The following is a 16337-nucleotide window of genomic DNA, read 5'->3' on the forward strand; positions in this document are numbered from 1 at the left end:
TCCCTCTAGACTTTGAGGACTGAATAGCTCATGCTCTTGAAATTTCACTCTTAAGAGCAACATACATCACATTTATAGATTCCAGGACTAGTAGTAATGCAGACTGAGTTTCAAATCCTTACTCTGAAGTCCAGAATATGCACAAAGCTGGTTCGGGACCTCTGAGTGCTTTCTTTGCTTCCTCAAGGCCTATTATTTGCTTATCTCAAAACACAAACATCTCATATATGCTCCTAAAAGGAATCTCTAATTTCTGTAGATCAAGTTCAGCCTCGGTGTATGCAGCTTCCTTAGAAGACTCCAGTGGTAGTTTTTATTCAAGAGTGCTTTTCTGCTCAAACTAGATACTCAAAGTGGTAGATACACCATATTCATTGACTAAATTTAGTCAATGAACAAACAGAAGTCATTAACAACTATTTTCATTTTTTTTTAATCCTGTTCTGTCCTGCATAAAATTGCCTTAAACAAAAAAGACATTTCTCAAGAATAAACTTCTTCAGATAGTGACAAAGGATGAAAGTCTATAAATCTAACAGTGACACGAAAGCATCTCCCTTGTGAGCCTGGGGAAGAGAAGACTGAGGGGGGGGATCTCATCCATGTGTACAAGTACCTGAAGGGAGGGTGTCAAGGGGACAGGGACAAACTCTTTTCAGTTGTCCCGTGTGACAGGACAAGAGGCAATGGGCAGAAATTGAAGCGCAGGCAGTTCCGCCTGACTGTGAGGGGGAATTTCTTCCCTGTGAGTGACGGAGCTCTGGCACAGGTTGCCCAGAGAGGTTGTGGAGTCTCCCTCTCTGGGGATACTCAAGGCCTGCCTGGATGCAGGCCTGTCTAACATGCTCTAGGTGACCCTGCTTGTTGGACTAGCTGATCTCCAGAGGTCCCTTCCAACCTTACCCAGCCTGTGATTCTAAAGTGACTCAAAACACTAACCCACAACTTTCAAATAAGCACAAGACTGAAATGAGTAATTCTCAAAGCTGCAGTACTGGCATATTACACTCTGTTCTATTCTTTGAGAAGCCAAGATACTTACTGCTCTATGGTTGGTAAAAGCAAACAAAATACATTTTCTTTAGATTTTCCTGTAAAATGTGCCACTTTAGATTCTGCATTTTCTGTCAAGGATTCAAAATAACATAAAGCTGCTAAGCTACACATGCAAGCATCTGAGCTATGTTAAAGACCCCACTGACAGCATACATGGAGCATCCCGACTCTTCCTGTATTTGTACCACTGTTTTTGAATAATCCCCCCAAACTAAGAATTTAGGGAAAGAAAAAAATATATTACCTCTACATAATCCAAAGTATTCTCAGTACTCTTTAAGCAGAGGATTCTAACTTATGGATTGAAAAGAATCATAAGGGATTCTTCTGCTTTCCTGGAAAATTACTGTCAAGACCCACACCCTTTAACCTAAAACACTTGCATAGCCAATAATTTCCTGTAAGAAAGGTTACTGCTAAACTTAGCTGCTTAGCAGCATTCTCTCCAACCTACAATCTCAGAGCAGTTTCCTGGAGAATATTTAAGAATAAGATAGATTTTGTAGCAAGACAATACTTTTTGGTTTCCTCCTATGTCAAGGAAGAAAGGGAGAAGAGATGAGATCTTCATTTTGGAATCAATCACCAGAACCTCAAGCTCACTAGATTAAGGAAGAAAAATGGAAGAAAGGAAAGCTTCCAAAAAAACATCTAAACAATTGTAAATATTAGTTTCTTCACCCCTGAGCATTTAGCTCTTCAAGACTGTGTCTGTAATCTCTCTAACTTAAATGGCAGCTTGCTATTGACTATTTTCCACACATACAAAAAAAACCAGACTTTAAAAACACAGAAGTGTTAAACCTAGCTTAGTCTTTAACTGGTCATTCAAAAAAGCCCATTATTTCTCATCACTGCAAGACCAAGACCCCAGTCCAGATAGTTGAACTAAATATATTTAGGCTTAAAAAAAAAGGGGAGGAAAAAAAAAAAGAGAGTTTGATTTTATTGAAATAGCTGCCAGTGGCACTACTGCAGTGCTGCTTAGGGCTCTTCAGCTCTAGCAGCTCCATTACTAGAAATCCACTCTCAGATTTTTTGTGAATCTAAGGCACTTAGTATTTGAATTACAGCAGCTCATACACTACTCATACTAATTATTTATGTAGTGAAATTAGGACAGGAGAAAGGTGTTAACTGCAGTCTGCCAATTGCTTATTGCAACCCACCTAGCCGCCTCCCTGCAAGACTTGCAGAGGCAGGATAAGGATTGGTTTGTTTTGACAGTTCCCTTTTCCCATTTTTCCTTGCTTCTCCACCTACTCTCACCACGCTTGCCTTTATATGAAATCCCAGGAAGGACTGGAGGTCTGCCAGCAGTAACAGCCCTACCAGAACAACTGGTCTGGTCTGCACACCTTGCCTTTACTGTACACCATACCTGAGCAGCCTTTGCGATGCAACAGCCAGGAGGAGTGCTGCACTTTGTCCAGTCTCAGTAACCCCTTTTCATACTCCACATTCAGGAGCACCTTGGACTGACTTTTGCTCAACCACTGCACAAAATACAATGTTTCCAGGGAGCATTAGACCTACTGACAAGCACACACCCCTTCTCAAAATTAAGCTCATGAATGCTTTGATAAAAAGGCTGTTACTCAAAGTGAAGTGTTGGTGTAGCAAAAGCAACTTGCTAGAAGTGTCTGAAGAGTCTTCATCAAGACTCCTCATCTTTCTATGCAGATAGATGCAACGGGAACATCCACAAGCACCCCTTCAACCCTTAACTATTCTCCCTTACTTTAAATCCAAAGCCCTGATGATAATTGTTTGAGTTATTTACTTAGTGGTTAGTTAATACAGTCTACTTTATCCATTTAGAAATTAGAAAGTGCTAACTGAGGGTACCCTTATAGAAAGGAGAAAAAAAAAATAAAGCTGATGTAAGTGTTTGCCATATTCATATTTGCCTTTATCCTCTTGAAAGACAACTATGCATATCATGTCTGTAAGATTAGACAAATTTAGGTTTAAGAGTAGAAAAGCATTCAAATGAATTAACATGAAACGTTCATAGCTCACTTGCATGTTTTTCCTGTATGTGAACAAACTACAGCCTAACTCTGATATTTTCTATGTCATAGTTGCCAATATAATTTACTCTCATTAGCAAGCTTTTTTTTAAATCTTAGACTCCAAATTCAGCACTGAGCTTTATAACAAAAGGATACATCCATGCATCACTGGTGTAGCAAACCTATGGATCTGAAACAAAGACATAGAACACCATAATTAAAACATTAAACACCGGTAGCCAACGAAAAGATACATAACCTAATTATGTCTGGGATTTGTCTGGGAGTTTTGGGATAGTTTATATATTTGATATCCTTCTTTGTTTGAGATGCAGTAATTCTTTATTTGAGAAAAAAGTTCACAACAAAACCAGAGTAGTATATGTAACCCTTTGGGGGCGGGGGGGGGGGAAGAGAGAGAGAGAGAAAAGGGAAAGGAAGGGGAATAGTGGAAGTCTGTTATCATTAAGTGACCTTGGCAAAAAAGGCTGCTTTGTCCTGAACAAAGCATTTATTCTTCTATAAACATATTAGTTATAAACCAGGACACACTGAAAAACCTTTTCATATGAATTCATTGCATCATCAACAGTACAATATAAGCTGAGATAACAGTTAGCAACACAAGTCTTGAGTAGAAAGAATTCTGTGCAAATAATCCTTGAAATGCTTATTCTACAGTTTCTACCATCCTGCCACATCTAACAACTTGTTTTTTCAATACAGCTTAAAAATAAGATTTTCCAATACTGAAAGTCAGAAATTCCAAATGTGTTTATCTACAACTGTTACTGTAGTAAGCTACCTTCAGTCAATATTAGATCAGGCTTTCCCTCATATATCAGTTATCTCCCTTTTCAGTTTCTGAATTTTGCCTCCTACTACTCTTTTTACTAACCAGCCACACTTGACTATCTTTACTCTTCCTACCACTGGTTCTCTATCTCCTCAGCACAGTTTGTGCAGCACCATCCAAACCAGCTACTCAGCCAGCCCCAAGGCTTCCTTCCTCCCCTCAAAGGAGGCACAACAGCCCTGTTAATTCATATCATCACATGAAAAAAAAAAAAAAAAAATCTACAATCCAGCATTTTGGAACATCACTACCTAATGTAAAAGCACGTCTCCTCAGGTTACTGAGATAAATACAAATTGTGTATTATTCACTTGGATAAACAGGCAGTACTGATAAAGAGAAAAAGGTTGCTGTAGTGAAGACCACTTAAAGTTTAACATGCCTCTAAAGTCTCTGGTAGGAAGCAGCTTAAACCAGCCTGGCCATTGACATGCTATACTTCTGGCTCATCATCATGCATTTTGAATTCACTCTGTCCAGCAAATATGAGCAAATATTCTACTAGCATTATTTCAAATAAACCAAAAGAATCTAAAATGTCAGTCTTGCTCTTAATAGTCAGCTCCACAACCTAGTCACCAAATTGATTTTAAACTGCATTCATGAAGAAAGATGATTTGAAGCTATTAAGAAATGACAAACTGAACTCTGCAAATACTTGGGATAAACAAGTAATTGAACTCAAAAAAGCTTGAGAAGCATGCAGTATAACTTTCCCTTGAGTTAATATCTCTCAGCATGGTATCAGCACAGTACCTTCAAATGCAGACACCTGCAAAGAGTCAGCCTTACTATATACTACTGTGGACACTGGTGTCTAGTTGGAAGTTAGAAAGCTGTGACACTGAACCATTTCAACTTACGCATACATTATTTTGCTAATCTAGAAGACAAATAACTGAGCTATGCTAGATTCTGGCTGCCTGAAATAAGATTCAAAATCATAGGAGAGTGTTGTATGCTTTTAGTACCAAGTGCATCCACTGTGTATCAGTATAAGCATTGCACAGATATTACCTCTGGTTGAGCAGCAAATTCTCTAAGAAGATGACCGTTCCACACAAACCGTGGATCTGCCTGTAAGAAAGGAGGGTGAAGGAAAAAAAAAAAAAAAAAAAAAAAGAGAGAGAGAGAGAGAGACAGACATGCTCTTAGAGGCTTGTAGCTCCATTTAATTCAACATAAAGATACACAAAACCTATGTACTAACACAAGTTTAGATGAAAGGGTACTCTATCTCAAAGTACATCTGCTCGTCAGAATCATTCGTATAGTCTCAAACAGAAAGCTAAAAAAATTAAGTTAATAAAAGAAAAAACAGGATGATTCCTTCAAAGATTAGAGGGGGCTGCTTGACCTCTGACACACTAAGCCATTAACAATTTAGCTGCAATATCAGCAGAACATTCAAGTGTCTGTCCTAAGTAAACAAGGCTTGACTAGATCAAAAATTGCAAGAATGATAGCAAGCTAACATTCCTAAAATAGGTAGAAGGTATAAACACAAAAGGGTTTTGTAAGTAATAAACAATTAAGAACTCAAAGTTGAATATTCATAGTTAAAGAGGGAAAAAAAAGTTTAACAGAAATATAAGCCATCCTCTTCAACTTTGCATATTTCCTATTCCCAATTCACCTTAAAAAGGTCTTGAGCAAGGATCTAAGCACATTCCAAAGAGCTACCAGCTTAGTCACAAAGTGACGATTCCTGCAGAGTGCAATGATGCCACCTCTCCATAGCTTTCAATCTCATGACATGAGGCAGGAAGACAACGCATTCACTCTGAGGAGGAGGTTAATTCAAGCTCAGCGCTGGAGTGTTCCTAAGTCTAAGAGCAAACAGCAAGTACAACTGTCTGCTAGAAGTCAATCATATACTAGATCTTGTAATACCACACCCCCCCCCCAAAAAAAAAAAGAAAGAAAGAAAGAAAGAAAGAAAGAAACATGGAATAGAGCTGCTTGTCATATGGATGAGCCTATGCTAACAGAAATACAAACTTTTCTGCCTCCTGTCCTGAGGAGCGCTTGTTACCTCGGATAATGGATTGTCCTAAAACAGCTTTTAGACCAATTAGGCCAGTCTGTTTACATCCTTCTTTGTAGGCAAATCATACTGCAAGTAGGATTTGAAGTACTACAAGAACCTCATGTGACACCTTAATACACTTATATTAGCACTGTTTCCTTCTACCATTCCAATTAATAGCAAACTACAGAACAAATTTATCTTGTTTCAGTGGAGATAACAAAAGGTTGATGGTAATTTTGGGTATGCCATTATACTGCTACTACAGGAGAATGAAGTTACATTAAAATGATTCCAGATAAAACCATTGATTTACTTAATGAACCTCCTTTTTATTACACTTTGCCTTTCAAACAACACTTTGAAGTGCCACAATTTTTAGGCAAACCAATCCTTCTCTTTCAGCAACTGCTCTCCTCAGCAATAGTACTGCAAGAAACATGTTTGGTAACGCAAATTAACCCCCCAACATAAACTAAAAAAACCCCAAACCACAAACAAAACAATAACTAAAAAAAGCCCTTAGAAGAAACATCGCACTGCATCTCCAGTTTAGTCAGTCTCACCAATGAAGAGTCTTGCGACTTCACTCTCACCTTGTTTGCAAAGGAACAAAGAGCACCGTTCACTTCCAGAGTTTCAATATTTCAGTGTCTAGGCAGTTCAAACCTTGTTGACATTGCAACATTCAGTAATTTACTGGGACAAGGATTCTGAAGCTCCAAAGCTTAAGAGAAAGGTTTTTTTTAAAGCTGAATTTGAGTTTGGCTGTGTGGTTCTGTTGTCCAAGAAAGTAGTATTATAGATTCATACATCAAACATAAGGAACAAGCACAGTTTAGAATGCAATGTTTGAGGGCCAAAAACCATAAACCCACAGTTTTGTTCCATGTCATTTTTAAAGAGAATATGGACAAACTCAAGAGACTTACTCCACCTCAAGGAAAAGCATGTCACGCCTAAATTTTGGGGGGAGGGGAAGATGAGGGCAAGGGGTTTCTCTCCAGTTCTTGCTGCAATTGGAAGTGTTGAATATTCAAGTCAAAACTTTTTTCCTTCACCTTCAATTAAAGCAGACCTTTCAGAAAGGCATTCTGATCTTCCTGATCTGAAATTTGCAATCACTTCTAAACACATTTCTAAAATTTGTCGTTGCTAATAAGCTATGAAACTGAGGCAGGGCGGGCTAATACATTCGGACTCTGCCCTAAAGCGTTAGGGATTGTGAACCGCAGCACTGAATAAATTTCTGTGCTGGAGCATTACTAACTAGCTAGTTCTAACCTTATTCTAAGCACATAAGGAAGCAAACTCGAACACTAACTTGACTCAATCTACTTTGCACTCTTGTGTGGTTGCTTCCGATAAGGTGACCTTATATGGTCACCTTTTTCCTCCCCAGAGGACTGCCTCACTACAATTGGATTGACAAGACCACAAAGATAGTACAGTTACACAGTTCAGAAACACAATGCTACTTTTATTAAAATGATTTGCATCTAAGCAACAAGTTAAGTTAGTGAAATGGATTTACATTTTGTGATTAAAACAGCAAACCCATTTTTAGTTTAATAGAGGACCATGAACTCTTTAACACCGTTTGCAACAATTTAATATACTAACTGTAAAAAGTAGGTTTAAGGTAAAGTGCACTAGGAGCACAACTTCCAGCAATATCATTCAAAACCTTGTATGGAGCTTCCTTTCATTTGTGATCATTTGTTTTGACACTATATAAACACCAGCTGCACAAACTAAGCTTGTACCACACTGAACTGAATGACAGTGAGTTAGACAAGGACAAAGAGCAAAATGAAATCCTTACCCTCTCTAGGAGGCTCATTTCCTGGAACTCTGGGCTGGTGTTGGCTAACCGTTGCAGCGTGTGTGTTAGGTCGTATGTTGTTGAGAAGTAAAATCCATCCACACTCAAGACATGACTAATCATGGATAAAAATGCCTTATTGTCCTGCAACTGTTGGGAAGAAAGGGTGAGGGAGAAAGAGCATTTATTAATGTCAAATTATCTTATTCTTAAAAGCTACATCACTTTAAAAAGTAGAGGCTCTGAACACTGCTAGTGCTCTAGTAGCACATGAGAGCATCCAGAGACTAAGGAGAGCAAGAGCCTGCAGTTTTGATACCAGTGCACTGGTAACTTGTGACTACCATACCATAACTTCTGGCTACTACGCTAGAAGAGAGGTCATCAAGTATGGTAGACAGGAGAAGACAGTACCCTGAGATATTTACCTTAGAGATTAAACTAATACATCCACTGAGATTAAATTGACATTAGTGACTTCCCAGCAAAAAGGAAGCCACCATTCTTCATGAAAGCCATTCAGTCAAAGAAAAAAAAAAAAGAAAGGATAAAACTTACTGTGAGGATTATGTCAATAACTAGTAAGTGTTCTGGTTTATGTTTTGATTAACCTCATTCTTTTCCTGAAAGACCATCAGATTTGGCTTTAGCTTCACTTTTCAGAAACCTCTGCCTGCCCTGTATCAATCTATAACATACTTGTTTTAGAAAACATTTAATCCTTTTCCTCTCACTTAAAATTCAATTTGTCCCTGCTTGGTAAGCATAGAATACAACAATTCCACAAACTAAGCAAGACAGATAACTAAACAGCAAAACAGCTCATTATAGGGGCTATCAGAACAGTAAAGCCATGAGAAAAACTAACAGGAAGAGGGGTGGTGAATTTGTGGACTGGCTCACAAGACTGCTCTGTTACAGACTATGCAAAAGGCAATACTAGAACATCTCTGAAGTACATTAGGCAAGCAAGGCCTTGCTTAAGGCCCTCAGATGATACCAGACTTCAGGACAAGAGCAGAGATGCAGCAAGACAGTCTCCTCCCTCCCTCACTGCACCATCTTAAAGAGGGAAGTATACAACATGTACTTCAAATTCAGTGTGGTCAATATTCTAAGTTGCACAATATTAACCTGTTATCTTGAATGATGCAACTTTTTACCCATTTATACTTGAATATCATGTCAATTATGGTAGTGTGAACAAATCAGAGAGGAAAGTATAGTTAACAAAAGAATTAATAAAAGATTAACAAAAGAAACCAGAGAAGCAGTCGAGTGAGATCTCCCCACCTTGCAAATCAATCCGCTCTTACCTGAATATCAGTTAAATGCAGCATGGTCTTTTTGTAGGAGATGATGTCAAAGTCTGTTGCTTTCCAGATCACATGACTGAAGATCTCACCTACTTTTTTCTTTTTTGTTATTACAATGAGATATGTCCCTGTAAAACAGAAAGATTAGAGTTAAAAAAAATACACATATACAAATGTATATATATACACACACACACACGTATTAAAAAAGTAGCCTAAAACCACCCCAGAAAACTCAAACTGATAAGAAACAGAGGTTTCTTCAAGTTCCACTCCCCATGGATTTTAAATGAAAACAGGTTGAAGGAAAACAGGTTGCTTAAATGCACAGGAGAAAACAGTATCAACACATAGGACTTTTAGTTTTTTACAGCAATGATATTTCTGTTTCTTTTCCAGCCCCTGATGCTAAGCCACTCACATCTCTATGTGCTCACAGACCATGAACTACCAATAAACACCAAATTTCAGAAAAATACAGTGTCAGGAAAAGGTGTCAGCTGCTACTACTTCAGAGCAGAGACAGTCTAAAGTCTTCATGGTTGAAAATATATAAAGAGGCCAGTGACTTTGGTCTCAGTTCAGATGGTACAGAGTAAGTCAGCAATATACACAAGAAAGTATGCTTCAGAATCCAAAAGTCCTATTCATCCCAGTCCTACTCCTAGAGCAGGAGAGTGTATTTGTTTTTAAATAATTTAGGAAGGGAAGTTTGTTGTCTAAGAACCCAGGACAATAGGCATTAGTTTAGCTGTGGCAGTGCCTACTCACCCATTTCAAACATCACTATGAGATATTTAAAAAGTAGACAGCTTCTTCTTATCTTATCCTGTAACCCCCTAGAAGTTAGGAATTGTTCTGATTTGTCTTTTTTTATTTTCAAGTGTTGAATTTCCTGCATATTGGGAGAAAAGTTCTAACACAGCCATTATTTAAACAGCTGTATCCACTAGTCTATCGTCCTGTTTCTCCCAGCCATTTGTGCACCAACACTATTGATTTGAGGTCAAACCTCAAAAAACAATACTTTACTGTTGCATTAAAATCCTGCAGCTATGATGAACATAGTTAAAGAATAAGCAGATAAAGTTCTTCGCATGCATTTGAAATACATTCTTTAAAACCTAGCAAGCTGACAATTAACTCTACCTTTGAATAGCTGCAGGCTTAAGAGGGCCATGAATATCCATGATTAACTACGCTTTGATACCTCCATCCTGTAGCAACCACAAGGAAAGCCCATAAAATGATCATACCAAACAAAATGCAATCTCAGATACCTTGTAAAGACTACTTTTGGTTTTAAGGGCTCTTTAGCAATGTGATATGTCTAAGTATTTTTAAAGAGCAGTTTTGTTTTCCTTACCTGCCACCAACCGGATTGTTCCCAAAACACCATATATAGGCTTTGTAACAGCTGAAGGGGGAATATCTTTCTTAACTAAAAAGCAGGAGAAAAGACAAAAAGAAGCATCAGAATGTTTCTTTCATGGCTACATCACAAAACTATCACACTGAGTCGGTCGAAGCTTCTTGGTCAAACCCCAAGTTTTGCTGGCATCAGATTTTGGAAGTAGTCTACGAGAAATTCAAAGCCTGACTGGGGGCAGAGGGAGTAGGAAACATGAAGCACTCTGACTCAATTTCTTATCTTGTTTAACCAAAACAATCTTCCCATAGAATAAATCCAAGCTCATTTACATGATAGTCTGGCAGAGGGACTTTCAGTAATGCATTCTCCTGTCAGCATCCAGAAGCTTTTTGTTTTGAAATAGAGGACAATAAGCACAATAAATCACAAATGCCTGGATCTCCCACTTTTGCTTGCTTCTTCTTAGTCTCAGTCTAATTCTGTTCCAATAACCCAAGCTTGCATCTCTGCAAAGCTACCGACCACAGTATAGACATAGTAAAGAATACAATATTCCAAACATACTGAGAGATCCAAACAGTGTCCAACAACCAATTGCAAGTGCTAACATGTTAAATCTTCTTCTATCTACAGATTTCTAGAGTAGTATAAGGGAAACTAATGACAAATTTAAAAACACAGTTGGGCATCTTCCCCAACTCTTAGTTAGGTTCAGAGAAAGATGGGCTCGACTTTTCCTTTGCTTCAAACACTTCTGTAAAGATACAGAGTTGCCAACCATGTACATTGATCTAGCAGCTGCAAGTTTATCTGATGAAACAGATGGAAACAGATGGTGGCCTAACAGGAGCCTGGGGATAGCCATCCTTAGTTTTGAAGGATCAACTTTGAAGAAGAAATTGAAATACTATATCACAACACCAATAGCAATGCGATGAGCACACTGTTCTTGCATGAGGTACAGAACAGGGCTAATAGGTCTTTTTATATCAAGTTTGCTAGTTTCTAAATAGACAGAAGTACTACAGTAATGCTAAGGTACAACCTCCTGAAATATCAAGAAGGAATTCATCCTTGCCTTAGTTTCAAGTCATCATAAGTTCTTTGGCTTTTTAGAATGCACTGAATTCTTTAAAAAGACCTATTAAATAAAAATTTAAAAACTTTGAAGACTTCAGTGCCAGCATGATTAGAACTACTTGCAGTGACTTTCCACTCAAATTGGCAACACAGAGCTAACAACTGACAGCAGAGATTTTTGCTGTTGATGTTTTAAGGCTTTATGCAAATTCATGTTTCAGCACTAAAAAAAACACAAGAACAACAAAACCCCCACAGCATTGAGACAAGTCAGCAAAAGCTGCAGAAGCCCAGGGATCAACATTTCCCACAACTGACCTTGGACTTGCAGCATCAATCCCAACTAGTTTGGGAAAATCAGTTTTTACTGTAGCGATAGAGATATCAAAAACAGGCAAGCATAATTCCTCTTGTTACCCACAACATCAATTTTACAGTGAAAAGGCGTTACAAATAAGAAGTTCTTTGCCACATGAAATACAAAGCACTATTTTAAAAACAAACAGCAATTCAAGATAAGTTATCTTAATACCAATTCAAGCTTCTGAAGATCTTCTGGGACTGCCTGGAGCAGAACAGCAGACCAAAGGACTAAAGAGGCCTATCTTGAGAAGTACTGGTGAGGAGAGTACCTGTAAGAGTGACTTCAGTGGAGACTCTATCAATAGCAAGCACATCATCAGCTCCATCATCACAAGCTTCCACATAGAATTTCTCCGGCGTTACATGCCTTTAACAGAATGGATAGGAAAGAAAGGAATTTGTTTAGCAGCACTGTTACTTTGGATTTATTGCTTTGTATTTAGGCTCTTCACCACCTGTAGATAAAGTAATCAATTTTAAACCTCATTTCAGCTACAAGAATGAATAAAATTCTCACCGGATTCCTACCCAAAGCCACTGATGCAAACAGTGCATAAGAGAACCAACAGAGCTGTAATCAGTTATTGCAAAATCCATGGCTTCTTTAATGATCCTAGTCCTTGTTTAGAATCCTGGAATAAAAACACTTGGCATATAGACTAGTTCCTTTAAAATAAGAGCTACTTAATGATGCAGTGAAGTGTACTAGTCCACTGTGTTAATTCATGTAAACTTAGAACATGACACTTCAGAAATTCAATAATCCCAAACCAATTTTTTCTTTTAAAAAAAGTCAATGCTGTAACACATCCGAAGATAAGAATCACATTCCAGATGCAAGTTTAGAAAAAAAGGCATTCAAAGTGATGAGAATACCAGTTTCACTTTAGAGAGTGTTCTAAGCACTAAAAATCCACCAGAAATGACTCGTAGGAAAAAATACAAGACAGTTAAAGTCACAAACAAGTTTATTGAAACATACTTCTCAACATCACCATTCCCCAGAATTGTTAGGTAGGTCTGTCCACATCTCATACATTATACTAACACTGACATCTTGTTCAGACTTCATACCAATCTTTCTTCAGAAAAGTTGTATGCAGCACAACATTAACTGTAAAATAAAATAGTTTTCAGAAGTGTTCTTAAAAAAAAAAGTGTCATGTGAGATACTAGCAAGAATCTGGACAACCACAATCTTGCAAGAATGGTTGCAAGAATCTGTGCAACCACACTATTGTTATGCAGAACTGGCCTGTTACTGTACATATAAAATGCTAAACAAAAACCCTAAATATTCTTGAACTAATGTTCTCAACTATCCAGAAGTTCTCCTCACTTTAAGGCTTGACTAGACCAGGGGTCAGGTAACAACACTTTTAGACATGTTATTCTGGAAAATTTTCTACAGGACAGTAGATCTTTTTAGGCTCCTTCTCCTTACATAGATCTTGCATTTTTAAAGCACTTTTGTATTTCTCTCTAATTCAGCTCGCTGAAGTAGAATCAGAGTTTATGTCAGAAGGAACCTCTGAAAGAGATCTGAAAGACCTCTTTCAACAGATCTATTCTTTCTTCCTCTTCTCCCTCCCCACCCTCAAAAGAAGAGCCAACTTCAAAGCTAAATCCATCTTGACAGTTAAATCATGTTTCTCCAGGCAAGTTTTGACCTTCCTGAAGGATGGGGATTTTACAACCTCTCCAGGCAACTAGAGAAGAGCCAGAAGACCAACTGTTTAACTGGAGAAAAGAAAAAACAAACAAACAAAAAAACCCTGTAGAGCCATCTATGAAGTATCTGAGGAACAATTATCCAACTTGTTTATAGGAAAATGAGTCTACCTGTTCTAAAAAGAACAATACATACCAAGAGTATGTGCCTTGTATAGAGTTCTTCTAGGTGCTTCATACATATACATGAAAGTCCACATTAAAGAGTTCATTATCTTTTAAACTAAAAACATTGGAGTAGGAATCACAAACATTCAGTTCCTTAAATACTGAAATATGGATTACAAACCCATAATTCTCCTACTTCACTCCTACTGCATCTTGTTTTGGTAAACTGCAGAAATCAAGGTGCCAGTCTAAGAAGTTGAAGGAATTTAAACAAGTACTTCTAAGTTGAAACCATAATGAAAAGCTGTCTAAATACCACCTCACAACATATCAAGCTGAAAAGACCCAAATCTTGCAAAAGAGTTAAGTTCTTGCTCAGAAGAAAGGAACAGTGCTCTTCAAAGATCTTAATAGAAAGATGCTTCACTTAGCCCTTGCTTCATTTGTTTAAATACCCCAAAAAAATCTAAAATAAGTTTTAGTTGAGGATGAGGCCAAGAATGAGGAGATTAAAGCTGATTTACACACTTATGAATTACAAAACTAAGCTGGTAGTCTCATTTTAGTTGAGATACCCCTTTCAGTCTTAAATTCTCTTTAGGTTGATCACCTCCTATTTCTCTTTCAAGAACGAAACTGAACACTCCACACAAGAATGCTGTTTTTCATGGATTCCTCTCAGAGCCGAGTATGCACGCCTGTCACAAGTACAACACATGCTTATTTTATTCACCTGCGAGAAAGATATCAAACTGCTGAAAGAGGGATCATTCACAGCAATCAGGAATTTGTGGTCAAAATGATTCTGTTCTTTTAATGAAATGGGGAACAGATGAAAGTCTAAATGCTAGATTATATCAAAACACACTTGAGCTTTCTAGAAGCCTATACTCTTTTGAAATCGGTTCTCGTATCAAACTATACTCAACTTTTGTATTTCATATTCAAACCTGCATTCTCCTCAGCTACACTATCACTGCTGCCTACAACCAGCCAAACACCCAGAACTCTCACCAGTGATACCATGCTTCCATCACAGCTTAACAGCACATAAAAGCTGCACAAAATTTGAATTCCTCTCATTTAGGGATATTAAAGAAATAGATCACCATTATCATGGGCTATTTCTCAGTGTTGCTGAAGAGCATCAAAACAAGGTATTTGACATCAATAGCATAACTCATTATACTCAAGAAAAGGAAAGGCATTAGAAGCACCACAATCAGCAAATTTTTCTGAAAAAAATCATGTTTCATGTAATACTAAAGGTGACTTGTATCTCATTAAAAAAAAAAAATCTCCACTTTAGAAACCTGTGCAGATTTTTGCCAAGAGACAAAGCAACTCATTCAGTAGATTTAGTTCTTACAGTTCAAGTGGAGGAGCAAGTATCTGCAAGTGATTTAAAGAAGACCTAGAAGGAAATGAAGGCACAGTTAGACATCTGTCATTAGTTTGAACTAATATATATACACATACATATAAATCTTTAAAATAAGTTCTTTTTCATTATTTCAGCTATTCTGACTATTTCAGAAGCAGTCAAAAGGAGAACCTATATGAAAAGAGTGCACAGAGGCTACAATTAGAAAGTGCTTTCAGCAGTCTTGCCTTTAAGAGGTAAAAAGAATATTCAGCAAAATTGCTGCTACGCTTTTTGGTTTATTACTCCAGTTCAAGCGCTACTTCTCTTATGAAATCACTCTGGGCATTGACATACGTGAGTACATCTAGGGCTGTAACAAGACAGGAAAAAACTAAATGGCTCCACTGAAGTTACAGTCCCCACACTTTCCAAACGTTAGCCAAGCACTGCTCTGCAACATAAACTTCTAGATGCAGGAGGTATTTCTACTGCCCAGCTGAGAGACCACTCTACACCAGCATGCAGAGGCAGGGGGGGAGGGAAGGGTGGGAGAGAGCATCTATGATCACTTAGAAACTGAACACAAGAGTTAACTATGTATCTCTTACTTCTGTAGTAATTTTCCTGGGTTCCAAGTACCGCTTTGGATACAAGACTTTTCTAGTGGTTTTTAGTGAACACAGCATGTCTGTATAACGTAGGTCTTGTGTCAACAGCACTTTGTCCCCAAAACCTTCTGGAAGTTCCTACTAAAATAAAGACACTTTTAAATTAAAGAAGGAAGCTTCACAGCTTTTGCATTTGATTTTCTTAGTAGCTATCTGTACTACAAAAGCTTCCCTATCCTTCATCATGAAATTCAGGTTTTTCTATATTCCTATCCTCCAGTAAGAGTGAACACAGAAGTCATCCTATCTCAAAACTCTTGTGTGGTAATTTAAGGGTTTTTTTTTAAATAAAAATGCATGTTTTTTTTTTGTTGTTTTTTTTTTTTTTTTTTTTTTACTAGCGGCTTTCATGGCTCTCTTTTTAAATTATTAAATGTGATAACTTTCTGGTTTGATTAATAACTCAATTCAGAGGACCTTTTTACCAAAAAAGGAAAAGGCTGATTCCTGACACAACTGAAAACCAAGACAGACAAACACTGCTTGCTTAGACCAAATATAAAATCAGCTTCATTTAAAGTTATGCAAGATACTCTTTTTAGTTTATGTATT

The 16337-nt window shown here is 37.6% G+C and overlaps 1 protein-coding gene across 1 annotated transcript in view; it reads right to left on the reverse strand.

The window, feature by feature from the left end:
- The window catches only part of SACM1L (SAC1 like phosphatidylinositide phosphatase), a 31078-nt gene that overhangs the window by 11208 nt on the left and 3533 nt on the right, over positions 1–16337 (reverse strand). The window contains exons 2-7 of the mRNA XM_062569444.1: positions 12182–12279; positions 10464–10538; positions 9098–9225; positions 7782–7931; positions 4945–5004; positions 3228–3261 (exon numbers count right to left, since the gene is read on the reverse strand). Of these exons, the coding sequence (XP_062425428.1) occupies positions 3228–3261; positions 4945–5004; positions 7782–7931; positions 9098–9225; positions 10464–10538; positions 12182–12279 (545 nt within the window). The remainder of the gene's footprint in view (positions 1–3227; positions 3262–4944; positions 5005–7781; positions 7932–9097; positions 9226–10463; positions 10539–12181; positions 12280–16337) is intronic.

The sequence above is a fragment of the Rhea pennata genome, chromosome 2, assembly GCF_028389875.1.
Source record: "Rhea pennata isolate bPtePen1 chromosome 2, bPtePen1.pri, whole genome shotgun sequence".
Lineage (NCBI taxonomy): Eukaryota > Metazoa > Chordata > Aves > Rheiformes > Rheidae > Rhea > Rhea pennata.